At 41.5% G+C, this 27,496-nt stretch overlaps 1 protein-coding gene across 2 annotated transcripts in view; it reads right to left on the reverse strand.

The window, feature by feature from the left end:
• The window catches only part of dpys (dihydropyrimidinase), a 42,333-nt gene that overhangs the window by 4,549 nt on the left and 10,288 nt on the right, over window positions 1–27,496 (reverse strand). The window contains exons 1-8 of one of the 2 annotated variants that reach the window (XM_031904162.1): window positions 25,140–25,539; window positions 23,474–23,632; window positions 20,695–20,874; window positions 15,507–15,696; window positions 11,495–11,651; window positions 11,274–11,415; window positions 10,414–10,556; window positions 2,603–2,810 (exon numbers count right to left, since the gene is read on the reverse strand). In XM_031904162.1, the coding sequence (XP_031760022.1) occupies window positions 2,603–2,810; window positions 10,414–10,556; window positions 11,274–11,415; window positions 11,495–11,651; window positions 15,507–15,696; window positions 20,695–20,874; window positions 23,474–23,632; window positions 25,140–25,397 (1,437 nt within the window). In that variant the 5' untranslated portion in view covers window positions 25,398–25,539. Of the gene's footprint in view, window positions 1–2,602; window positions 2,811–10,413; window positions 10,557–11,273; window positions 11,416–11,494; window positions 11,652–15,506; window positions 15,697–20,694; window positions 20,875–23,473; window positions 23,633–25,139; window positions 25,540–27,496 lie in introns of those variants that run through there. The other variant, XM_002931539.5, reaches the window with a different exon arrangement.

Here is a 27,496-nt window from a genome sequence, read left to right on the forward strand (position 1 = left end):
AAGTCATCCAGTGAAGCCATCTTGCTAAATGTGTCTAAATTGCTAATGTATATGGTCAGCTTTATTCTGCAGGGAGAGTGGCCAAACTTCCATTTTGCAGCATCCCATACCCGTCCCTTTAATGGTGATCTTGTGGGTGTTGGTCTGGGCAATCTCTCTCCTATCAAAGCAAGTGGGGGAGGATTGAACCTGAGAAACCATGGTTTGGTCTTTTCATGCTAAGAGCTTGGGTAGACTATGAACCCTGGGACCAAATGTGAATAGATAGGGACAACCATAGAGGGGTTACCTTGACTATTTCATCATCATAACTTTGTAGCAAAAATCCTGTTTTTGAAGATAAATTACATTTTTAATGAAACAGGGGTTCATGGAATGTGCAATGGTAACCCCCATATTAACACACACTGGGTCTGAGTGAGAGTGCGGCTCAACAAAAACTTCTTTGTTTGGAACAGAAGTTTTCAGCTAAAAATGCTGGAGAGAAATATATATTATTACAATTGACCAAACATAAAATCCAGGTATCGGCACTCACCATGATATATGGGTATTATTGTATACATGGTGCATACTTGATTTTACACGTGATGGGTTAACTGGTATTGAATTTTGATTGGGTAATATGGGTATTTAAGATTACACCTCACTTCCTGTCATTATCCTGACGACGATCCGCTGTGGATCGAAACGCGTAGATCTGGAACTTCAATAAAGCATATTTGTATGGACTTTATGCCGTGAGTGCCGTTTATGTGGTGAATATTATTAAAATTGAATACCCTTAGGAAAGAAATCCCTTAGGAAAGTTCAACAACTATAATTTAATAACTATAAGGTATAAGGGAAGCAATAGAAATGAAGAGGACAGTATAAAAAAGTACAAGTCAGAGACTAAAGGGTTTTTTAGGACCTATAAATACTGTAAGGTCCAGTAAATCACCCATCAAAAAAACTAAATCAGGAACTGATTGCTTCACTTGCAAAAACCAATTCTGAAACATTCTCAAGTACATCAATAGCAAAAGGATGTGGGTTGTGCGGCTCCATTAAAAGAAGGAAATATTTTGGTTACAGGGATCCAGAAAAAGCAAATGAGCTAAATCAGATCTTCCCCTGCACTTTTCTTGGACTGGCCCTACTGTCCTCTTCCAGTAAACAAAAAAAACAACGTATCCCCTGAAGGAAAACTGAAGATGCTTTTTCAGCTTCCACTAGATAGTACCGTTGGCACACACAGATGTATATGGGAGGGATACCACGCACAGTGCTCTTTAAATACTGGTGAGTTCTGTGTCTCCTTGTACAAGGCACCAACTGCATTGAGTGCAGCCATAGATACTTCCACTAAAGATCAGGTAATAGAAGATTTCATAGCGAGACAGTTGGTGCAGGGGAGTATTTAGACTTTCTTGTGTATTTGTTGGGACGTGGCCACTTCATTGTCACATACTCGCAGCTGATTCTTTATAATTCTGGGCAAGGTGACTGTTTGTGCCATATTGACATGAATTTCATAACTTAATTTATTTATGTTTGAAGAAAAACAGTGGCTTCCTGTTAAACATTCTGATTAACCCTTATGGCTTTCTCTTCTGCCTCATTTTACCCTTCAAATGGGGATCAGTGACCTTTTTATTACTTATCTTTCTATGCAGGCCCTCTACTATTCCCATTCCTATTTCTTGTTTAAACCACTGCCTGGTTGCCAGGGTAAATAAGACCCTAGCAACCAGATAGCTGCTAAAGTACCAAATGGAAAGCTGCTGAACAGAAAGCTAAATAACTGAAAAACCATACAAAATAAAAAATGAAGACCAATTGCAAATCGCCTCAGAATGTCTACATCAGATTAATTAGTTAATCAGATTAGTTATTTTATAGGTGAACTGAGACGCTTCATGCAAAAAGTTGACTAAAGGTCCCCTTACACGGGCTGATTCTAGCTGCTGATATCCCTTAGACAGATTCGGCAGCTAATCGGACCGTGTATGGGCACTACCAACGGCCTGCCCGACCGATATCTGGTCTGAAATCGGGCAGATCTCGATCGGGCAGGTTAAAAAATCTAGTCGGATCAGGGACCGCATCAACGAGCCGATGCGGTCCCCGATCAGACTAGATTTTTTAACCTGGACCAACTTTGCCTATACCTGCCGTAATCATTTGATTGTTTGGCCCCAACGATATCGTCCACACGTAGGTGGGGATATCGGGAGAAGATTCGCTCGCTTGGTGACATCGCCAAGCGAGCAGGTCTTAAGGTGTATTGCCACCTTAAGAACACTGTTGTCTGCACTTTGCACCTTGCCCAGAGTTCTCCAAGAATGGGACACCAAAAGTTGCACCTCGCTTTGTATGTAGCGCTGCCTGCAGGACAAGTTAGGGAGTGCAGGGGATACAAGGCAATAAGGAGTACCGGACCCCCTTGTGTCCTACAACACTGCTAGGTTTTGAGTTCCTTGCAAGGTGCAGAGAACACCTGGAACTGACCAGTTTCTCAGACGTATACGTTCCCTGCAATTGCTACAGTTTTACTCCCCTATAGCTCCAACATTTGCACCAGTGACATTAGTAAATAATCCCTATTGCGCTCACTCACTGCATCTCTCTGGTGTATCCGGCCATAGACATAATCAGCGAATGGCTTCCGAGGAATGTATTTGCCATGTCCTTCCATGGTATGCAGCATTCCATTCTCATACACAACCCTGCCCCCGGCGATGGTCACCAAGGGGACCCCATGGCACACCATCCCTTCAAAGATGTTGAAATTCACAGCTTGATGGTGAGTTTGGGCAGAAATGGTTCTGCAAAGAAAAGACACACAAGTTTTGTGATTTTGTTTTTACCTTTTAAAGATGAAACAAAGTTCAAGGCTGAATAGTAGAGTCTTGTACAAGTACCCACTTCTTTATACTGAAAGACTTGAGAACTCACAAAGCCATTTGAGGATACGCCGAACTTGGTGGCTGTTATTCTAACAAGCTGCCACTTTCTTTGAGCCAAACGTAAAAGGAAATTATATTTAAATGTTTTACCACCACTTCTCAGTACTAAAACTGCCATACACTGTACAGCAGTGTTCCCCAACCAGTGGCTTAGGGGCAACATGTTGCTCACCAACCCCTTGGATGTTGCTCCCAGGGGCCTCAAAGTAGGTGCTTATTTTTGAATTTCTGGTAAGGAGGTAAGTTTTGGTTGCATAAAAACCAAGTATAATGCCAAACAGAGCCTCTGTAGGCTGCCAGTCCACATAGGGGCTATTAAGTAGGCAATCATAACACTTATTTGCACCCCCAGGAACCTTTTTCATGCTTGTCTTGCTCCCCAACACTTTTTCCATTTGAATGTGGCTCACGGGTCTAAAAGGTTGGGGATCCCTGCTGTACAGTATCAAAAGGGTAACTGGTTACATAGTTAGGTATTTAGTTTGGTTTGGAAAACAAAACAAAACTGAATCAATTTCAACCCCTCTAAGTGCACCCTAGCACATATATATATTTATGTATACACACACACATGTATATACCTTGGATAGCCTTGGATATTATGCTTTTTCAAGAATTCACAAAAGTGGTTATATTAAGACAAAATAAAAGTGGAAATTGATTTGTCAGATTTCCCACAAACCCCTATTCCCTCTTCTGTGAATTTGTCTTTTAAACAGACACTTATTGGATTTTGTATTTTATACAACATTTGAAACAACTTTTTTGGGGAACACCTTACCAAACACAACTTACATTTATAATGTAATAATATGGTTTGGAACAGTTCCCTAAGCCCCGCCCCCTGTTCCCCTGCTGATCTGGCTGACTACTTCAGCCTGCATCCTCCCAATTCCACAATTCCTTGCAATATCAATAAGGAAAGGAACATCACAGTGCAATGCACTGTGGGTTATGTAGTTTCTGCATGCTGTCTGTAAGCTGTGAAGAAGTTGTTACAATTTGTAACATCAATGTTTTAGTCCCTCCTCCCCTGCCAGAATTTTAAATGATGCAGAAAGAGAAGAACTGTTTTGCAGCTAAATTGCAGCATATAAAAGGGTATTTATTCATAAATTTTCATTTGGAATATGTCATTTTGAACAGAAAAAAAAAAAAGATGACAGAAATAATACAAAAAAAATATATTAGAAAAAATAAAACTGCTTTTGCTGGATAAAAAAAATCAGCCCCTTAGTCTTTTCTGGTCAGCTGGGAAATCAAGGGAAGTCAGGCAGTTTTACTGCTCCATCAGTTCCTATTATTGTTATAAGGAGCGAGTGACTGCTCCTATCAACACCTAACGTTCCCAGAACTGTGGCCAAGTCCAGGGGAAAGAAATTGAATTTTCATTGATTCGTAAAGACTTAAAGAAACAAAAGAGACTTGCAGAGCAGCGGTTGTCATTAGGAAGAGTAGGGCAAGGTGGTGATTCTGTATGTCTATATGTTTGCCAATATGACCAGCCACACCTGTCACACATCCTAAACCCCATCCTCTTCCAAGAAAGTTAATTCAGTTCTTAGGTACATGACATAGCACTGTGTACTTACAAAATAAACTAAAATGGTAACAGTATGGCATAATTCCATGTAACACTCTTTCTCTCCACTGGGCCCTCCCTGCTGCATTGTCTGGGTGTAACCACTTGAGTCTCTACAGTCTGGCAGTTGACGCTTGGGGCTCTACCCTACTCTGCCTCTCTTTGGTGGTGCACGCGGCTGCTCCGACTAGCTTTCTGTAACAGAAGCTATCCTCAGACTAACTAATGCCTCAATAATGGGGGGCACTTCAACCTTCCACTTGGGTGCATCACTCATGGCATGTCTTCCTTAATTTCACTTCCCTGGCACAATTAATTATGTTTCACAGCATGGAGCTCAAAGAAGCTGAACCTTGGGATTGTTATCCGAAAGTCATTGACACAATTAATTCTCTTCCTAAATTTGGAGCCCAAAGAGGCTGAAACTTGGGATTGCCACCCTATTATAAACTATGGAATATCTAAAGTTCTCCTAGATTCCTCTCTTCCACAGGGCAGTTCTGCACTGGGAGATAAATCATTATAGGGACAGGTTAACTAACCACTAGTTTCCCTACACAATGAAACTAAAAGGGTATATTTGATCTGTATGTACCTTACACAAGTAGTAACATTCAGTCTAAACAAGGAGCTCAGTAGAAGTAGCTACTGGAAGAGTGAAAATGACCAGACACATAGGGCTACTGGATAATGTTTGTGTAATGAGGTGAGCCCACACATCTTTTGGCACAATTCTGGGGGGGGGAAATTGTTACAAACACAAGTTGCAATGGTTTTGGGACCAAAGGAGTTAACTTTTAACTATTTAAAATTAACAATAGTAAAATATAAATATGAATGGGACCTACCAGTTCTTTCAATTCTGTACTTCAAAATAATATTTTTTTTTTTGTAACAATAATCCTGACTTTTATGGTGGTATGTTAGTATCTATTCTCTGTTTTTATACCCCCCCCCCCATCCCATTTACCTTTGTATTAAAATGAGCTTCAGTGAATTATTACTGTTTAGAATTGAAATGCATACATCAGCAGGTTAGAGAGGAGCCAATGTATTTAGAAATACTTTGTATTTTAACCTTTTCCTGATATTGCAGAAGGTGTAACGGTGTTGCTGCCACTTTAAGCGGATTTAGCAGAGTTGGATTGTATAATATGGAAGCTCAGGGTAGATGCCAGTGGGAAACTCTTCAGTAAACACTGTCACTTCATGACTAACCTTGTTAATGCAAAGAGACAGTCTTTACTGGCCCTTGAAAATGCTTAGAACTTACAATGGATTGGGGGCATGGCCCAGTGTCTATGGTCTGCTGACACTGAAGAAAAGGACAGAAGCCCTGTTAACTGTAATGTTACAAAGTAGGCACAGGGAAGGCAGATACAACCTAGATTTACTCATAGGTTTAAAACAATGATGGCACAGGACATGATTTCAGGGTCTCTTTTTAAAATACCTTCACTTCTGAGTAGACCCCAGGGAGAGAACACAGACCTATGGTATATTTTCCTGTACAAAGATATTGTGCCAACTGCACAACGTGGCGATTCTATGCAGGGCATCCACCCTTGCAGGTTTATTGCAGGAAGGATGTAACATTTCGGGGGTTGTTCCCTTCTGACAGCCCCTGAAACGTTACATCCTTTCTGCAATAAACCTACAAGGGGGGGTACCCTCCATTGAATTGCCACGTTGTGCCGGTAATTGCTTTGGGAATCCATATTGGTAAGGGGGTGCCGGCCCCCCCAATTATTGAGCACCGGGCGGAAATAGAAGGAGAGGCCTGGGTGTGCATGGGAAGAAATTCTTTACTATTGTGCCATCTGCCCAACTCTTCTTCCAAATAAAATAGGCAACAATAGATATAAATCCATCCCAACTTGAAAAGGACCCGACCCCTCCATGAATCCTGTAAATTGTATGAAACACTTGCAGTCATGTTCCTTAGATTTATTAAAACTCCTTACTGTTTTCTAATATACTTATATTTAAAGGTGCATTAAGTTTTTCCAAGCCACCATTCACAGTGAGGATTACAGAAAGGAGGATCAAGGACAAATGACACTGGTTGACATGGCACTGGAGGACCACCCTGTGCTTCAATATAACATATCCCCTTGTGTACTCTTCATCAGTATTATTGATATGTATTGCATTGAAGAGTAGATAGTTATTATAGCATTTGCATAGGCGAGTTGTTGGGGTAGTTGTAGGAATAAGAGTAAGTAAGCCTAATGATAAAAGTTGTTGGAGCAATCAGAAGTTTTAATAATGGGGATACTAAGTTGCATGAATGTTGAATAAGTTTCTCCATATTGGGGTATGGTAAAAAGGCTAAAGTGATGTAATGAAGTCCCCAACAAATCATAAATGTGGAGTGAAATAGCACAAGAGTTCTGGCTTCAGAATATAACTTTGTACCCAGCCTCTATCAGAGCAAATAACATTCACTTGTTCAGCAGTCGTTCTGCATCCATCACCGGGAGCATCCGAGATACCAAAAAATCCAAGCATTTCTCAATGCAAAACGCTGAGAAGTTGCTCGCAGATTGCGCAGTGACATGGAAGATCGCAGCTCCAGCCTTGCGACTCATTTCTGATTCATATCTTTTTTTTTTTAAATGTTCTTTTCAAGCCAGCAATCTTTTCCCTATAGAAGCTGACAGACGTTCCATTTCTGTCCCTCGGAGTTGTGCTGATTGTTTAGGTCTATCTTTGCTGTATTTACATGACAATAACGCTCATTAAACCACAAATCAAGTTCCTATCTGATGATCTCAATATTTAAATATCTCAGAAGTGAGACACAGCTGTGAGGTGGCATTAATGGCGCTCCCGCTAATAAAGTTATGAGGTGGGGGGGGGGGGGGGAGAAGAAGTGCTCTGTTGAGCGGCATTGTGGGGAATGATATCATACAGTGACGCTGTACAATGAAGCACCTTTTTATGGGACCACTCCGTGGTCTGGGCCCCCCTTTTCCCAGGGCCCCCCAGCAGTCCAACATACAGCAGACCTGTACCTGCACTGAGAACATCTTTGTATTTGAAGTCCACATATTTATCACCTGGCTAATAACCAGTTTGAACCCATTCAAGTCAACAATGGGCTATTACCCATAAAAGAGAAGGTTGATTGCATAAGAACTAGGTGGAGCTCCATCAGGATCCATGAAAGACAAAATCATGAGGCCTAAAGGCAGGGTTTCCATCTGGTTCAGCTGAATATGTTGGTAACCCTTCCTTCAGATGTAGTGAGGAACGTGTGCTAAAATTGGCAGCAACAAGATATTTTTAGTAGGACATATATTAGTATTGACCAAATAGGTCTGATATTGCAATATTTGTGAGCCTCCTAGCAACAAGGGCTACCTACTGATACTGTCAAATGAGATTCCAGCATAATCTGACCAACCAGTAACTGCATCTTCTAGGGATTCTATGGATTTGAAAGGAAAAAAGGGGTTCCCATCATATTTATGGTGGGTCTCCATGATCCCCTGTAATAATATGAAATTTCTTCCTGCAGTAGAAAAGAGAGGTCCCAAACCATTCTTGGTTCACAAAGCTGATTTCCTCACTTTATTTTGGTCTCCTGAGATGAAGGCTGGGGAACTCAGTCCTATTATATTATAAGTGGTCATAGGCCACTCTGTGTTCCCACTGCTGCCAGATGATCAGATCTTTGCATTGTGGCCCTATGTGACTGTAGCTCTAATAGGCATGTTATACAGTGACCAGATCTCAGAGGGAATAGCTAATTTTAGTTTAGGAGCTATAAGGCTCAAATGACATGGATTACACTGGCAGCTAAGGCTCTTACTAAGGAGCTCAGGGACGGGCTGAAAGTAAGGCCATCAGATCATGGGAAAAATCAGGGGACACTTGCAGAAAATCTATGGAAGGCTTGTGCTGATTGGCTCTAATTTACTTGAAATCAGTTTACATTAGTGCAACCGAGACCTTTGCATTTATGACAATGATCTGGAACCCTCAGCTTAGACAGTATTTCAGGAGTAAAAGGGAAAAACTAGTGATGTTAGTGTTGCTAACCTGCCCGGTACTAGGGGCCCACAGCTAACAGACAGTTATTCCTTAAAGTGGACCTGTCACCCGGACATAAAAAGCTGAATAATGAAAGTCCTTTTCAAGTTAAACAAGAAACCCAAATTCATTTCTATAAACACATCCAAACCCATTAGGGGCATTTAAAAATCCCAGCTGTCAATCATATATTGCCTGCCCTGCCACTACGCCTTAGGCATAGAGGCAGGGCAGACAAGTACTTTAACTTCCAATTCAGCTCTTACTTTCCCCCTCCTTCCTAACCATCTAATTGTGTAGCCAGGGCCTGGGCATCTGGTCCCCATTCTGGCACATACACAAGATTTTGGGGTGATACAAAGCTTGCCTTAATAACAGTATTCACAAAATGGCACCTGCCTATTTGCTGTGATTGTGTAATTCCAGGACTGAAGGAAACAAGATTAATATTATTTATATAGTGTAAATGAAGGTTATTTTGCTTAACAAACACAATAGAAAATAATTTTGAATTATTTCTTAGGGTGACAAGTCCCCTTTAACACCAGCCCTAGTTGCAGCCTATCTCTTGATAAAATTCTCCCATAATATCCTACTGTTCCCCTGACTCCGTATAGCCATACTATAGACATTATCCCTCTGTGAGACCCCACAAACAGCAGGGTCAGGGGACACCACCCCTACTATCCTCCTATAAACCCCACTCGGGTTAAAAAATAAAAAGTGACCAAATAAAGCTACTTGCACATCAGTGGGATGTTGCACTGCCATCGCGTTTGCCAACCTGTTGGCTCAGTTGCTACTGTGGTGCTGCTGTTTTTCTGACTTGAACATTTCCTGCACTTTAATTGGGATTTTTGCCATGCTGCTATGACATTGACTAAAGGCAACACTTTGTTTAAGTGGATTAGATATTGGCTCTAAAACTCTTGGCTGGAACATCACTATACGTATTGTCATTCCAGGCTGGATAAAATAAAGAGATATATTGTCATAATACAGAGACGCTTCATATACTGCATCTTTAGCAATGGGGTTAAACAGTAGTGCTTTCCAAATGGCTGTATAAGGGTATCAAACAGATTTTTAATGGACCCAGTTTGTACAAGGGTCCCGTGTGTGCAAGGACACCATAGTCTTTTTGGGTGACATCATTTTATTACAGTTGAGTCACTGTGCATGGAAAGAGTTGGATGGCACAGGTCTGCAGGGTTGGATAGGCCCATGGAGATACTGGGAAAAATCTTGGTGGGCCCCAGTGCAGTCCCAGTCCTCCTACCTGCCTTGGCCAAAGTGCGGGGGGTTGGTAGCTGTGAGCAGCAGTCAGCAAGGAAAGACATGTATTATGGGGGATCTATGGTGGTCTGCTGGCCAAGGGGGGGCACTAGAGGTTTGGCTCCCAGTGGAACCAACCCTGCTTGTCTGCACCTTTTCCCACCATTGCTCCAAGCAGCATACAGTATATGTATATCCTTATAGTTTTATTAACCCATGCCTGTACAAGAGACTGATACAAAAAGAGGGGACTGATTACCATAAGAATAGACTTGCACTTCCTACAAGCATTATATTAATATAAAATCATTTCTGCCTTATACCTGTAATTATATTTCTGTTCATCACTTCTACCAGTAAGGAAGGGAACTCACACACTGCAGCTATAGTAATACAATAAATGCCCTTTAGTGTAGATTTTTTCTCTTGTAAAGGAGCATCATCCGTGTTGTTCTTGCCCTGAAACATTGTGAGAACCTTGTTCCATAATGCACTTTCCCAGGAACCCCTCCCCCTAAAATGATTGACCTTTCTTTGGTTAATGCCATGTACTAATCCATGCGTTACCTTGTGGCTTGGGGGTCCCAGATGACAATATCAGCATCAGACCCTATGGCAATCTTTCCCTTCCTTGGATAGATGTTAAAAATCTTTGCTGCGTTGGAGCTTGTGACGGCCACAAACCTGTTCTCATCCATTTTACCACTGTGCTGAAAAAGGCAAAAATCCATTAGAAAACTGTGAGCCCCATCCCTCATTAGAAAAGAAGCTGCCATATTGCCTGCCATTAAGTTGGGATCAAGTTGGGATCAATGATGAACTTAATTCAGTGTGAATAACATTTGCTGTGTCTGTGTATATATAATATAATCCCACATAGGGGCAGTGAGTCCTTATGGGCCATGTTTGCTCCAAAAGGCAATGAATAACATCCCAGAGCTTCTCTGTCTGACGGAATTCAGATACAATATTATGGGATACAATATTATAATAGTTTGGGTGCCAGGAATTCTCTGTGAAGACTCAGTTTATGAAACACAAAATATCATGTAAACTGATTTACAGTACAATATAGTACAGTGTTAGAAGAAATAAAGATTATCACTATGAGACATTCAGCTTATCCTGAGCCTTGGGATCCCTTAATGAGAGATTCAGTTATAGCTGAAGGCAATGTGATCCCAATGGGGGTCCTAATCCTTCTATCTCCCATATGTAATAAAAGGCACTAAGTTTGCTCAGGAGCAGTAACCCATAGCAACCAATAAGATGTTTCCTTTCAAACAGATGACCAGTAAATTCTACCTGCTGATTGGTTGCTATTGGTTACCACTCCTGGGCAAGCCTTTTATTCAATAACCCCCTGTAATCCTAATGGAGTCTCAGGTTCTTACTGTGTTAGTTATGTTCTTCTAGAATATTCTTACCACTCCCTTTTCCCAAATAACAGACATGCGATCCTCCACTCCATTGACTCCATTGGGGATCTTGGTAAAGTCATCCTTTCCGAGGGCTTTCTGGCACGTGTTAAAGGTACAGTTGTCTGTTCCTGTTGTGCTCAGGTCATCACTAGAATCAAAGGGAGATACAGTAAAATGTACAGTATACCCTATAAAATAGAATCACCCCAGACTATTTGTAGACTTACTTGGCCAGTAAGTTCATGAGGTACTCTGGGGTGGAAGGGTCTGGGCGCAGTGGGGGCCCCATCACAAACGCTGCTGCGTGACACCAATCATGGTGCCAGTAATTAGTTCCGTCTGTCCCAAGGCCGGCTGCTATAGGCTCCCCAAATACTACTTTGCCTGGAAAAGCAAAGTATTCCTTCAGAATTAATCACTGTTTCCCTCTCCTTATCCTGCTTTATATTACCATGTATGCACTTTCCTCACTACTGGTTCTGGCTCCAGTTCCCACAATGCATTTCATGCTTCATCACAGGGCTGTTTATAGGATGGAGTCACAACCAGCAGTGCATGGCCAGTGGGTAAGGTGTTAATATTTCCAACATATACCCATATAATCACAGTACAGGTATAGGACCCGTTATCCAGAATGCTTGGAACCAAGGGTATTCCGGATAAGGGGTCTTTCTGTAATTTGGATCTCCATACCTTAAGTCTGCTAAAAAATCAATAAAACATTAATTAACCCCAATAGGATTGTTTTGCATCCAATAAGGATTAATTATATTTTAGTTGGGATCAAGTACAGGTACTGTTTTATTATTACAGAGAAAAGGGAATCATTTAACCATGAAATAAACCCAATAGGGCTGTTCTGCCCCCAATAAGGGGTAATTATATCTTAGTTGGGATCAAGTACAGGTACTGTTTTATTATTACAGAGAAAAGGGAATCATTTAACCATTAAATAAACCCAATAGGGCTGTTCTGCCCCCAATAAGGGGTAATTATATCTTAGTTGGGATCAAGTACAGGTACTGTTTTATTATTACAGAGAAAAGGGAATCATTTAACCATTAAATAAACCCAATAGGGCTGTTCTGCCCCCAATAAGGGGTAATTATATCTTAGTTGGGATCAAGTACAGGTACTGTTTTATTATTACAGAGAAAAGGGAATCATTTAACCATTAAATAAACCCAATAGGGCTGTTCTGCCCCCAATAAGGGGTAATTATATCTTAGTTGGGATCAAGTACAGGTACTGTTTTATTATTACAGAGAAAAGGGAATCATTTAACCATGAAATAAACCCAATAGGGCTGTTCTGCCCCCAATAAGGGGTAATTATATCTTAGTTGGCATCAAGTACAGGTACTGTTTTATTATGACAGAGAAAAGGGAATCATTTAACCATGAAATAAACCCAATAGGATTATTTTGCCCCCAATAAGGGGTAATTATATCTTAGTTGGCATCAAGTACAGGTACTGTTTTATTATTACAGAGAAAAGGGAATCATTTAACCATTAAATAAACCCAATAGGATTATTTTGCCCCCAATAAGGGGTAATTATATCTTAGTTGGCATCAAGTACAGGTACTGTTTTATTATGACAGAGAAAAGGGAATCATTTAACCATGAAATAAACCCAATAGGGCTGTTCTGCCCCAATAAGGGGTAATTATATCTTAGTTGGGATCAAGTACAGGTACTGTTTTATTATTACAGAGAAAAAGGAAATTAGTATTAAAATTCTGAATTATTTGATTAAAATGGAGTCTATGGGAGATGGGCTTTCCGTAATTCGGAGCTTTCTGGATAACAGGTTTCCGGATAAGGGGTCCGAAACCTGTACTGTAAATTTTAAATTTTTGGGCTGAGAGATGATGATACTTGGTATATTAGGTAGCTGTCTGTGTGTTTTTACAATGCTGCAATACACAATATATATTTTAATGGCATTTGCATGGGCTTTACTGCCAGTCCTGCTGCCAAGAGGCAATAAGATTTATAATTTCGTTGGCTGCGCTCTCTCCGACTTTAAATGAAAATGTGTTAATGGGCTGACAAGCTGAGAAACAATCCATTACTTTATTAAGGATTTAATAAGTGTAGATGTGGCTCATGGTTAATTCTGCATTTCTATATTAAAATGCTTTGTAGGGGAATCTCAAGTGCTCCCATAAAGCCTTCTCCTAGTTAGGGGGCCCATAATAAAATAATATACTGAGCAATCAGCGTTGATCAGTCTGCCCCAAGACAGAGAATGGAAGCAACCGGTGGCTATGGGTAACTAACCTACACTAGTGTCCCAAGCTTATAATACATACACAATCCATAGTGTGGGTATATGTATCATACAGGCCAGTGATTGCAACAGTGTTGTTGTGGCTATAGGGGTCAAAGGGTATAGATTCATGGGAGGAAAGCGTTGATCCTCCCCTGTTGCTATGGGTTACTGCACAGAGGCAAATTTGCCCAGTGTTGGTAAACGAGCCCCAATGACTCTACTCATGAATCTGGCTAATGGCTTACATCATACTGTCATATACATAGTGGGTTTCGGATCTCTAGTAGGCTGGGTTTTGGAAAGACAGAGGTGTATGTGGCTGTAGCAGGGTGTGGTATTGGGTCATGCCCTACATCGGTGCTGTCCACCTAATGTGGTACCAAGTGGTACCAAGGGCCAGAAATGTTTTGGCCTTTGTGGTGGAGGGCCGATAATGGAACCAGTTTTGGCCACTCCCCTTTTTTAACTGCAGCCACTTCAGATGACACCCATATTATCACAAAAGCTTTCAAGACCATACCCATATTAATGGTGGTAGCGCAGCAAAAACCCAAGTAACAACTATTCCAAATGCTAACAAACTCCCAGAACAAACCCCTGCCAGGTTCACCTCCCAGGCAGCATAGGCAAGGCAGAGTATGGCACACACAGGCAGCCTAGGGCAGGCAGAGTATGGCACACACAGGCAGCCTAGAGCAGGCAGAGTATGGCACACACAGGCAGGGTAGGGCAGGCAGAGTATGGCACACACAGGCAGCATAGGGCAGGAAGAGTAGGGCACACACAGGCAACATAGGGCAGGCAGAGTATGAAACACACAGGCAGCATAGTGCAGGCAGAGTATGGCACAGACAGGAGCATTGGGTAGGCAGAGTATGGCAAACACAGGCGCCATAGGGCAAGCAGAGTATAGCACACACAGGCAGCATAGGGCAGGCAGAGTATGGCACACACAGGCAGCATAGGGCAGGCAGAGTATGGCACACACAGGCAGCATAGGGCAGGCAGAGTATGGCACACAGGCAGCATAGGGCAGGCAGAGTATGGCACACACAGGCAGCATAGGGCAGGCAGAGTATGGCACACACAGGCAGCATAGGGCAGACAAAATATGGCACAGACAGGCAGCATAGGTCAGGCAGAGTATGAAACACAGGCAGCATAGGGCAGGCAGAGTATGGAACACACAGGCAGCATAGGGCAGGCAGAGTATGGCACACAGGCAGCATAGGGCAGGCAGAGTATGGCACACACAGGCAGCATAGGGCAGGCAGAGTATGACACACACAGGCAGCATAGGGCAGACAAAGTATGGCACAGACAGGCAGCATAGGGCAGGCAGAGTATGGCACACACAGGCAGCATGGTGCAGGCAGAGTATGGCACAGACAGGCAGCATAGTGCAGACAGAGTATGGCACACACAGGCAGCATAGTGCAGGCAGAGTATGGCACAGACAGGCAGCATAGTGCAGGCAGAGTATTGCACAGACAGGCAGCATAGTGCAGGCAGAGTATGGCACACACAGGCAGCATAGTGCAGGCAGAGTATGGCACACACAGGCAGCATTGGGCAGGCAGAGTATGGCACACACAGGCGCCATAGGGCAAGCAGAGTATGGCACACACAGGCAGCATAGGGCAGAAAGAGTATTGCACACACAGGGAGGCAGCCACTACCTGTAAGACCCTGTGTGAAAAATGCATTTACAGGTGAGAACAATACAGGGGCTTACAATCTGAATCTAAGGTGTGAATAATGTGGGTGCCAGTTAATTTCAGTACTGATACCATTTAGACAGATGGGGGGCTGCCAGTTGGACAGCACTGCCCTACATTATAATACACACATGGAAACATGTTTTGGAATAAGAATCAGTATAGTTAATGTTTAACCTGATGGACATGCTTCTGTTTTTAACTCAACTTGGTTAGTTCAGTGTTCCTACTGGGGCTTATTACCTTCTCTCCGTGCATTGGCAATGACTTTGGCAGAAGATTTGCTCATCACGTGCACCACATACAGAGGGCAGTTGACAGAGTTAGCGATGGTGACGGCTCTTTGTGTGGCTTCTGCCTCTACTTCCTCCGGCCGACAAAGCTCGTGGCCCTCAGGCCCTGTGATCCCCAAGGAAAGCATTTTCTTAGCACCCTGGCAAATAATCAAATCATTGGCTCATTAGCAAGTTCCAGGCTGGAATGTAGATACGTGCAGGAAGCAATACCTGTAATAATGGAATATAACCTGCGACACTCAATCCAGACATTAGTCCTGTACTGACCCAATTACAGACTGGGAAATCTGAGGCCATTCATTCGTGAAATGCCTATCATTGGTTGCTATAAGATAATAGGTGGTTGCGTCTTAACAACTGTTAGTGGCCTTGGCAACTTGAAGACACACGGAGCTACTAGTAGCAGCTACTTGTCGTGGCTACTCAAATAGACAATGCAGGTCATTTACTGATAACTGTCTCTGTGTGTTTTAGCACAAGCTTTTCTCAGTATTGTCTATGTCAGGGTAGTTTCTGGTGTTTAGTAGCCATGAAAAAGTAGCTGCTACTAGTAGCTCTGTGTGCCCAATAAGAGATAAAAGTTGTAAGTAATTAAAGGGGGGAGTTCAACCAACTTTTAGTATGATATAGACATTAATATTCTGAGACAATTTGGAATTGGTCTTAATTTTATTATTTTTGTGGTCTTTCAGTTATTTTGCTTTTTGTTCCGCAGCTTTCCAGTTTGAAATTTTAGCAGCTATCTGGTTGCTAGGGCCTTGTTTACTTAGCAACCATGCAGTGGTTTGAATGAGAGACTAGAATATGAATAGGAGAGGGAGTGACTAGAAAGATAAGAAATAAAGATAAGGAATAAAAAAACAACAGTAATAATTAAATGGTAGTTTCACAGAAAAATAGTTTTTGTTGGCTGCGGGGGTTATTTGAAAGCTGGAAACATGTAGAAGAAACTGTAAAAGTTAATAATGAAGGCCAGTTGCAAAGTTGCTGGGAACAGGCCATTGTATACAATACTAAAAGTTAACTTAAAGGTGAACTGCCCCTTTAATTTAGTTTCCAAGTTGTTGGATAAGTGCCTTCCCACCCCACAAGCATATACCCTGGCTCTGATAACTGATTTTGCCCTATGGGATGCAGAGCAGTGCAGCCACAATGTTTGCCTCGCTTACTTACAGTGTTCTACATTCTGACACTGGGTCACCAATCAGTGTGATTCAGGCTGGGAACAGACGTGGCAAATAGGGTGTCTGCCAACCCCAATGCGCTGCTCTGCATTCGGCTAGGTGACACTGAACATTAAGTACGGAGAAGTCAGTTAGATGAGTTTTAGTTCCCCTTTAAAAATAAAATATATTTATCCATTGCATTTGGGAATTCTAATTTAGTACAATTATTTCTAGGACCAGCGTGAAAGTTTTATATTATTAATGAATTATAATGACTATTACATTACATACAGTGCTCTATTATTACATACAGTGCTCTATCATTACATACGGTGCTCTATCATTACATACAGTGCTCTATCATTACATACAGTGCTCTATCATTACATACGGCGCTCTATCATTACATACGGCGCTCTATCATTACATACAGTGCTCTATCATTACATACGGTGCTCTATCATTACATACAGTGCTCTATCATTACATACGGTGCTCTATCATTACATACAGTGCTCTATCATTACATACGGTGCTCTATCATTACATACAGTGCTCTATCATTACATACAGTGCTCTATCATTACATACGGCGCTCTATCATTACATACAGTGCTCTATCATTACATACGGTGCTCTATCATTACATACAGTGCTCTATCATTACATACGGTGCTCTATCATTACATACAGTGCTCTATCATTACATACAGTGCTCTATCATTACATACGGCGCTCTATCATTACATACGGCGCTCTATCATTACATACGGCGCTCTATCATTACATACAGTGCTCTATCATTACATACGGTGCTCTATCATTACATACGGCGCTCTATCATTACATACGGCGCTCTATCATATACGGCGCTCTATCATTACATACGGCGCTCTATCATTACATACAGCGCTCTATCATTACATACAGCGCTCTATCATTACATACAGCGCTCTATCATTACATACAGCGCTCTATCATTACATACAGCTCTCTATCATTACATACAGTGCTCACTGGCACATACAAAGTAACAGGCAATCTATTTTATCCATTTGTTGGCAATAAAACAAAAGGAAATGTGTGCAAAGAGCTAATAGTTTGCATTGTGCATACTGTGTGTGCCTTGTGGGACATGTCTATATGGTTGTGTGTAGGAAGGAGCCCCTGTTCTACATGAAGGCACAGTTGGTAGCAGTCCAGCCGTTACAGTAGGGGAGGGGTGAGGAGATGCGCAGAGGGGAAATGAGGACAATGTGATTGGAAAAGACAGAATATAAATGTATCAGAGCTCTGTGTTCTTTCTGAACATTTCCCAGAATGCTGAGCAGCTCAGTTTGTCCCCTGCAGAGCACAAAGGCAGTTTTGCCTCTGGGAGACAATAAATCAGCTGGATAAATAAAAATAGGTCCCAGTTGTTTTATTGGCAAGTTTAAAGGAAAATAATCTTATACTCCTTAAGGTATGTTTAACCATTTGATACCAGGAACCAGTAACAGGATACCATTGGCTAGTTTCAGTACACCGACAAATCAGTATAATCAGTAGCTCATAGTATAGAGCATAAAACTTGCCACTATAACTTTAACACGTCAAGGCTAAAATTTGCACCTTCTAGTAACCCATAGCAACCAATACAATGTCATATAGAGAGTAGATCTATAGCAAACACCTTTTCTTACCCCCTTAGGGCACCTACGCAGGAATGGAGAGTTTGCAGATATTGTTAAAGCACAAATAACAGCTCTGTTTGGTTAATAAGTCAGGTCCTGCTTTGCAGTTTGTCTTAAGAATTTAACCATATACTAGTTACACCTATAATAACCCTCAGCCAATTCTCTGTCTCCTTCTAACTACTGTCCTATCTCTCACCTTCCCTGTCCCTCTAAACTGTTCTCTCACTTTCTCTCTATTAACTCTCGACTTGACCCTCTTCAGTTTGGTTTCCATCCATTACAGGTATAGGACCCGTTATCCAGAATGCTCGGGACCAAGGGTATTTCAGATAAGTCTACTAAAAATCAATAAAAATAAAACATTAATTAAACCCAATAGGATTATTTTGCATCCAGTAAGGATTAATTATATCTTAGTTGGGATCAAATACAAAGCACTGTTTTATTTTTACAGAGAAAAATGAAATCAATTTTAAAAATCTGAATTATTTGATTAAAATGGAGTCTATGGGAGACAGGCTTTCCGTAATTTGGAGCTTTCTGGATATCGGGTTTCCAGATAACGGATCTCTTACCTGTACATGCAACTGATAATGGCACTAACCAAAGTCTCCAATGACCCCCTACCTGCTGTATCCAAAGGACAATTCTCTGTGCTAATATTCCTCTACCTTACTGTCGCTTTTGACACAGTGGCTCAGCAGTTAATCTCTGACACTCTTCTCTCATTCTAGTAGGTAGGTTTGTTGGAGTTATACTTGTTTTTGCACTCACATTCATTCCTCACATCCAATCCCTTGCACAATCTTGCGACTGCATCTTGAAAATATTGCTAGAGTACACCCCTTACTCAGTCAGGAAACAGTAAGAATACTAGTCCCATCATTAATCATCTCCTGTTTAGGCTATTGCAACCTCCTCCTTATTGGCCTTCCACTCACTTATCCCCTTATCCCCTCTGCACCCCATCTGTTATACAGCTACAAGTCTCACCCACCGCACCCACAGAACCACTTCTACTGCACCTCCATGTAGATCCCTGCACTGGCTAATAATACACACTCATATCAAATGTAAACTCCTCACACTCCCCTACAGAGCTCTCACTAACATTGTTACACGTTACATATTTAGGCCTCGTCTCCAGGTACACTCCAAAAAGACCACTTTGCTCCACTAATGATCTTAAATTTTCTTGTGCCGTAGCAACCTCATCAGACGGACACCTCCAAGACTTCACCAGAACAATTGTATTTATTGAAATTTTACAACTATATATATATATATATATACTGTATATATATATATATATAATAGAAAGAGTGCCGCACACATAGGGACTTGATACAAAAGAAAAAGTGGTTTTATTGAAAAAATTCCAACGTTTCGAGCACAATCTGTGCTCTTCCTCAGGGACAAATTGGTTGGTTTGTCCCTGAGGAAGAGCACAGATTGTGCTCGAAACGTTGGAATTTTTTCAATAAAACCACTTTTTCTTTTGTATCAAGTCCCTATGTGTGCGGCACTCTTTCTATTATATTTTTGTTTTTTGACCTGCACCAAGGGCATTTGGACTTTTATAGGGTGTGCTCCTCCCTGTATACTATATATATATATATAACAGTCCACACGACAGCACCACACTCCAAAATCTGCTGCTCTGCAGCTGCCCCTGTGCACGGGATATCGTATAAATATTAAAATAAAACAGCCAGCACCAAGGGTCTTTGTATTTCAAAAAATCTCTTGTGTATTATAATTGCATGTACAACCGACGTTTCGGTCCCTTTTGGGACCGAAACGTCGGTTGTACATGCAATTATAATACACAAGAGATTTTTTGAAATACAAAGACCCTTGGTGCTGGCTGTTTTATTTTGATATATATATATATACCCGCTAACCAAACAGATTTTAGATATCGTATAGCACATCAATGTCTACTCATCACACCATTATCTCTTTTACTAACATTGCCAAGACACTGTCCAAAATATACTCCATATACAGTATACAGCCATATACCTTATACATCACCCTTCCCCACACTATAGACTACATGCCTGTGGGCAGGGCCCTCATTACCTATTTATCAATTTGTTTGGAAACTATTTCTCCTTAACTACAGTGCTGTAGATAATGTCGGAGCTTTATAAATAAATGTTATAATAAAGATAAAAACATAAACGATAATAAATCATTCTGCTAATAACCACTAGATGGCAGCCTGTTCCAGTGCTTGCAGCATAAGCCTCTATACAGTAATTGAGCTCTATAAGGGATCATACTGTACCTCTGAAATTAGATCTCCGTTTTCTGCATGCACTTGGGCAATGGCGCCGATATCCTTACAGCAGGAGAAGGCTTGGTACAGCTCAGGGTCATTCACCATGTACAAGTCTTTGTAAGCCATGAACATTTTAAAGGAATTGACACCTTTATCTCTCACAAGGATTCCCATTTCTTCCTTGACCTGTAAATAGACTCACTGTAACAGTTACTATATATATATAACCGCTGAGAGATCTTTTCAACCAACGAGGCATCAGGTGATTGTGTTACATTATCATTGTATATACAATAGTATTAAGGGGGCAACACCGTAAAACTTTCTCGCCGCACCTCCCTCCAAGTTCTTGGCCCAAACTGTATTAAAGCCTGCAGCCAGATTTTAAAGTACAGTTCTTACTATTTTGCACTATACATTCAATACTATGTATAATGCTTTTTAAGTTATTTGTATGTACAGGTCCTTTTCAAAAAATTAGCATATTGTGATAAAGTTCATTATTTTCTGTAATGTACTGATAAACATTAGACTTTCATATATTTTAGATTCATTACACACAACTGAAGTAGTTCAAGCCTTTTCTTGTTTTAATATTGATGATTGTGGCATACAGCTCATGAAAACCCAAAATTCCTATCTCAAAAAATTAGCATATTTCATCCGACCAATAAATGAAAAGTGTTTTTAATACAAAAAAAGTCAACCTTCAAATAATTATGTTCAGTTATGCATTCAATACTTGGTCGGGAATCCTTTTGCAGAAATGACTGCTTCAATGCGGCGTGGCATGGAGGCAATCAGCCTGTGGCACTGCTCAGGTGTTATGGAGGCCCAGGATGCTTCAATAGCGGCCTTAAGCTCATCCAGAGTGTTGGGTCTTGTGTCTCTCAACTTTCTCTTCACAATATCCCACAGATTCTCTATGGGGTTCAGGTCAGGAGAGTTGGCAGGCCAATTGAGCACAGTAATACCATGGTCAGTAAACCATTTACCAGTGGTTTTGGCACTGTGAGCAGGTGCCAGGTTGTGCTGAAAAATGAAATCTTCATCTCCATAAAGCTTTTCAGCAGATGGAAGCATGAAGTGCTCCAAAATCTCCTGATAGCTAGCTGCATTGACCCTGCCCTTGATAAAACACAGTGGACCAACACCAGCAGCTGACATGGCACCCCAGACCATCACTGACTGTGGGTACTTGACACTGGACTTCAGGCATTTTGGCATTTCCCTCTCCCCAGTCTTCCTCCAGACTCTGGCACCTTGATTTCCGAATGACATACTTTGGACCACTGAGCAACAGTCCAGTGCTGCTTCTCTGTAGCCCAGGTCAGGCGCTTCTGCCGCTGTTTCTGGTTCAAAAGTGGCTTGACCTGGGGAATGCAGCACCTGTAGCCCATTTCCTGCACACGCCTGTACACGGTGGCTCTGGATGTTTCTACTCCAGACTCAGTCCACTGCTTCCGCAGGTCCCCCAAGGTCAGGAATCGGTCCTTCTCCACAATCTTCCTCAGGGCCCAGTCACCTCTTCTCGTTGTGCAGCGTTTTCTGCCACACTTTTTCCTTCCCACAGACTTCCCACTGAGGTGCCTTGATACAGCACTCTGGGAACAGCCTATTTGTTCAGAAATTTCTTTCTGTGTCTTACCCTCTTGCTTGAGGGTGTCAATGATGGCCTTCTGGGCAGCAGTCAGGTCGGCAGTCTTACCCATGATTGCGGTTTTGAGTAATGAACCAGGCTGGGAGTTTTTAAAAGCCTCAGGAATCTTTTTAAGGTTTTTAGAGTTAATTAGTTGATTCAGATGATTAGGTTAATAGCTCGTTTAGAGAACCTTTTCATGATATGCTAATTTTTTGAGATAGGAATTTTGGGTTTCCATGAGCTGTATGCCACAATCATCAATATTAAAACAAGAAAAGGCTTGAACTACTTCAGTTGTGTGTAATGAATCTAAAATATATGAAAGTCTAATGTTTATCAGTACATTACAGAAAATAATGAACTTTATCACAATATGCTAATTTTTTGAAAAGGACCTGTATAAGTGCTATTAAAAGCAGTGTTTGTCTGCCCTTTTCCATTCTCTGCCCTGGCGGCTCTGACTTTTGAAACAATGTAACACAAGGCAGCAGATTAAAGGGGAAATTCGGCTTCCGAACTTAAATTTGTTAAAGAGCCCCACACAACAAAGAAATGCCTAGAATACCTGTTACTGTATTTTTTTTCCTTCAAAAAGTTTGAATAAATCCAGCTGCAAAAAGTTCCTCTCTTTCTGCATCATTTGAAATCCCGACAGGGGAGGAGGGACTAAAACATTAATGTTACAATCTGTAACAACTCCTCCACAGCTTACAGACAGCATGCAGGAACTACATAACCCACAATGCATTGTTGTTCCTTTCCTTATTGACATCACGTGTGCAGGGAATTGTGGGATTGGGAGGATGCAGGCTGAAGGCTGAGGACAGGCGACTACTGTAACATTTTATTTGAGTCTCAAAGTAGTCAGCCAGATCAGCAGGGGAACAGGGGGCGGGGCTTAGGGAATTTAGGGAATACTGCTTTTCAATTACATTTGCAAATAACTATTAAAGCACTAAATTTTTAACATAAAATTCACATTAGAAAGTTGCTTAGAATTATGTGTAAAAAAAATAGTTTTTTTTGGATTGTCCTGCCCTTTAATGTGGGAGAGCATAGCTCCGCATCATGCTACAATCCAAACTATTTGACAGCCAAATTATTATCCAACCAGTCAGATTTCCCTGCTTGAGTGCCCATTACCTTATCGCTCCACCAGGTAACAGCCACGTGCAGGGAATAGTCACAGCAAACCTTGGGATCTGCCCAGCTCCGCCACGTCTCATAGGCTTCAATTAGCGACTCGCCTTTCTTTGGTATGGCAAAATCTATAACCATGGTTGTGCCCCCGGCCACAGCCGCCTGGAATCACAAGAAACATGGCATCGTTCATAATAACAGTGCAACAGTATCAGGCAGGCCCGGAGTTGGTTCTGCCAAATGCCCCTCTGCTGAGGGGCTGCTGTAAGATGCCACAGACAGTCACTATTTATTGGGCTGGGGGGGCTGTTTGGGTCTCTGTGTACTTGACATGCCAGGGCCTATTGTGAATCCCAGTCTGGGCCTGGTATCAGGCCAGCAGTAGCAGCACTTACACACAAGGCCTTGGGTTATCGCCATTGCAGGGCACCTCCTTGGTGAATCTCTAGGGTTCATATTTCTATCTTTAGACTATAAAAATGCATATCTATACCGGATCATTACATACCCATAGTACTAACTCACACTCCCGCTGCTCACTAGACACGCTCTAGTATCTACGCTCTTGTCCCAAGTTTAAAGCCTCCTGGCTCAGGGTAGACTTTTCCATTAGGCCCCTCAACCCAACTCTGGATCGCATTCACCTTCATTCATAAAGTTTTTCCCAAAGAAAGATGGGGACTTTGGGGACTCTCTTAAATCCTGTTTAAGAGAGTCGCATGTAACCCATGATCTAAGCCTAAACACCAGCCTGGGTTTTGTCTAAATATAGCCAAACAAGCGTTACACACCTTATAGTTTTCCAGTTCATAACCTTGACAAATATGCTGATCATAGGAGAAAATCAGCAGCTATTATTCACCAAAATTTTGCACAAAGGCTTCACTGACAATAGAGTCTCCTGTAGAAGTCAAAGTGCTACACTGGCCAAAAATAGAGACAGGAACGGCCAAACACCTTGGCAACCCCTGAAATAGCATTTTGTGAGCGCCCCCTGGAGCATGGTTTGGTCTATATACCTTCTCATCAAAGGGGATGTAAAGATGGTGTCTGTGTAGTTCTTGTTACTATTATAACTATCATCCAATAACACTGTGCCATGAATGGAAGACCATAATGTATTGAGATCACTGGGGTAAAGATGTGGAAGAAACTTTGTATGTTTTTGGGCATTCAGTGCAGGAGATCAAAGGAAAATGAGGGAATCTGGGACTGCGGGCTGTGCTGTTAAACTCAGGACTGGCCTCACAAGGCAATCACCAATAACGTAAAATGGGTAGTTCACCTTTAATTTAACTATTATCATGATGTTGACATTAATATTCTGAGATAAGTTTTGATTTTTTGTGTTTTTTTGTTATTAGGTTATTGTTCAGCATCTATGTGGCTGCTAGGGCCTTATATATAATGGCAACCAGGCAGTTATTTTAATGAGAGACTGTTTATGAACAGGTGAGGGACTGAATAGTTGAGTGATAAAAGAATTAATAACAATAAAATTGTAGCCACACAGAAAAATAGTTTTTAGCTACTGGGCTCAGTGACCCCCATTTGAAAGCTGAAAAGGAAGGAATATTCAAAAACTATAAAAAATAAATAATGAGGACTAGTCACAATGTTGCTTGGAATAGGAGATTCTATAACATACTAAAGGCTGGCAGATATTTACCTTTGTACCTTGGGAGAAATCATCAACAGATTGAGAGCCCATGAATGGGAACTGGAAGTGTGTGTGGGTATCAATGCCCCCTGGAAGGAGCAGTTTCCCCCCGGCATCTATCACTTTAATGCCTTTCGGCTTGGCCTGGCGTAAATTCATTCCAATGTCTCTCACCAAGCCATCTTCAATGTACACGTCGGCTACAAAGGAGCAGTCAGCATTCACTACTTTCCCCCCTTGGATTAATATCTGGCTGCGGGAAGCCATTGGTCCAACTGGCAGCAATGAAGTCTTCTTGATACAGTTCAGACAAAACTCCCGAAGCAGGAATAAGGGTTTCCTCCTATCTCTTAACCCACTATATATATATATATATGTGTGTAAGTGCCTGGGAGTTGCTACAGGAAAATCAATAGCATGCAAGCACTTTATGTGGGACACTCTGTCAAACATCAGCACTCCTCCTCCTCCTTGGGCTTCACCATTGGGCCTGGAAAGCAACTTCTCAGAACATAGCCCATCTTTTATTGATTAGAAATGAAATAGGAATGTTCTTGGGGATGCCACAGTGCCAGAAAACTTTATTACATTCATCTGGTTTTATGCAATGCTGAAGCGAGGTTATGTGGCTGCCGCTATCCCAAAGCTTTCTTTTGAAATATTTCTTATGTACTGATCCTTTTATGAAGATTTATTAATTAATTTTTATAGAATTAAATATTAAAAACCTTCTTATGTTACATAAATGATCTCTACTGTACATTCTACTGTAGGCAGGCCCCCCAGCACCCCACTAGACTCCCTGTCTTTCCACTAAACCCAACCCCCTCAAAAACTACTGGGCTTTCTCTCCCTATTGTTACGTCACCTGGCTGCATCTAAATGTCTTAAAAGGGATTCTGTCATGATTTTTATGCTGTACTTTTTATTCTAAATTACACTGTTTACATAGCAAATAATTCACTTTACCATTTAAAATGCTACTCTTGAACTAACAAATGTAATTTTAGCTGTAATATTGGTGTGTAGGCGCCATCTCAGTGCATTGTGCCTGAGTCTGAGCTTTCAGCCAGCGCTACACATTAGAACTGCTTTCAGCTAACCTATTGTTTCTCCTACTCTCATGTAACTGGAGGAGTCCCAAGCCGGACTTGGATTTCTTACTATTGAGTGCTATTCTGATACCTACCACTAGGAGGGGCAGGTGTCAGGGCACTGTTATCTTGCTACCTTCCTATTGTTCTGCTGATTGCTTGCGGGGTGGAAAAGGATGGGAGTGATATCACTCCAACTTGCAGCACAGCAGTAAAGAGTTACTGAAGTTTATCAGAGTCACATGACTAAGGGCACCTGGGAAACTAAGATTGTGTCTAGCCCCATGTCAAATTTCAAAATGAAAAAAACAGAGTTCAGTGCAGAACTCTGATGATGCAGCACTATTAATAAATGCATTTTGAAAAAAAGATGTTTTTCAGTGATAGGATCCCACTCTTTGAGTCACAAATATTAAGGATAATTCTCTGTACAGTCTATGAGGAATCCTAGCTATGGAACAGACCCATTGCTCCCAGTGACACCATGACATGCCCCTACACTTCTAAGTTATACCCATTTCTGATTTCTTGCAAGGGCAATAGGAGGCCAGGGGAAAGTATAAGGAGCTAGGGTCAGTCTCTCAGAAAGGCAATAGCTACTTAGACAAAGAAAAAAGTTTAACCAGAGTCACTGACACCATCATAAAAGCCTGGAGAAAAAAAAGCAAATGGAAAATAAAACTCTCAGCTCTCAGTATTTCCATTAGACAGTCCCATAATAAAAAAGGTAAAGGTTTAGTGGCAGTTTTAAAGTGCAAAAATGTCTCCATCTCCAAACCGAGCCTAAACAAAGCAAATTTGACACCGGGGATCGTGCAACACAAATGCTTGCTTGTGTCCCAGAACAATAAATGGTATGAGAGACATTTGTATTGCCGGAATGCAGTTTCCCTTTAATAACTTCCACATGTTGCTCTTCGGAGCGTGGCTTCGGGATACATTGCTATGGGATCACTGAACTCACAGCCGTTATGGTTTGGTGCACCAACACTCCCTGAATCTTCTGTGTGCAACAACAACCCATTAAGTCTGAGTGCAATGAGAGGATATTCCATAAGACTGGGCAGGAAAAAAATATTATATATATACCTAGCCAGAAAATGCTTCATTCTCCAAAAAGAGACCATGAAGTATTAGGTTTACTCTTGTAGATTGTAAGCTCTTTTGGGCAGGGCCCTCTTCACCTCTTGTATTGGTTATTGATTGCTTTATATGTTACTCTGTATGTCCAATGTATGTAACCCACTTATTGTACAGCGCTGCGGGATATGT

Source organism: Xenopus tropicalis, chromosome 6 (genome assembly GCF_000004195.4).
Source record: "Xenopus tropicalis strain Nigerian chromosome 6, UCB_Xtro_10.0, whole genome shotgun sequence".
In the NCBI taxonomy this organism is placed as follows: Eukaryota; Metazoa; Chordata; class Amphibia; order Anura; family Pipidae; genus Xenopus; species Xenopus tropicalis.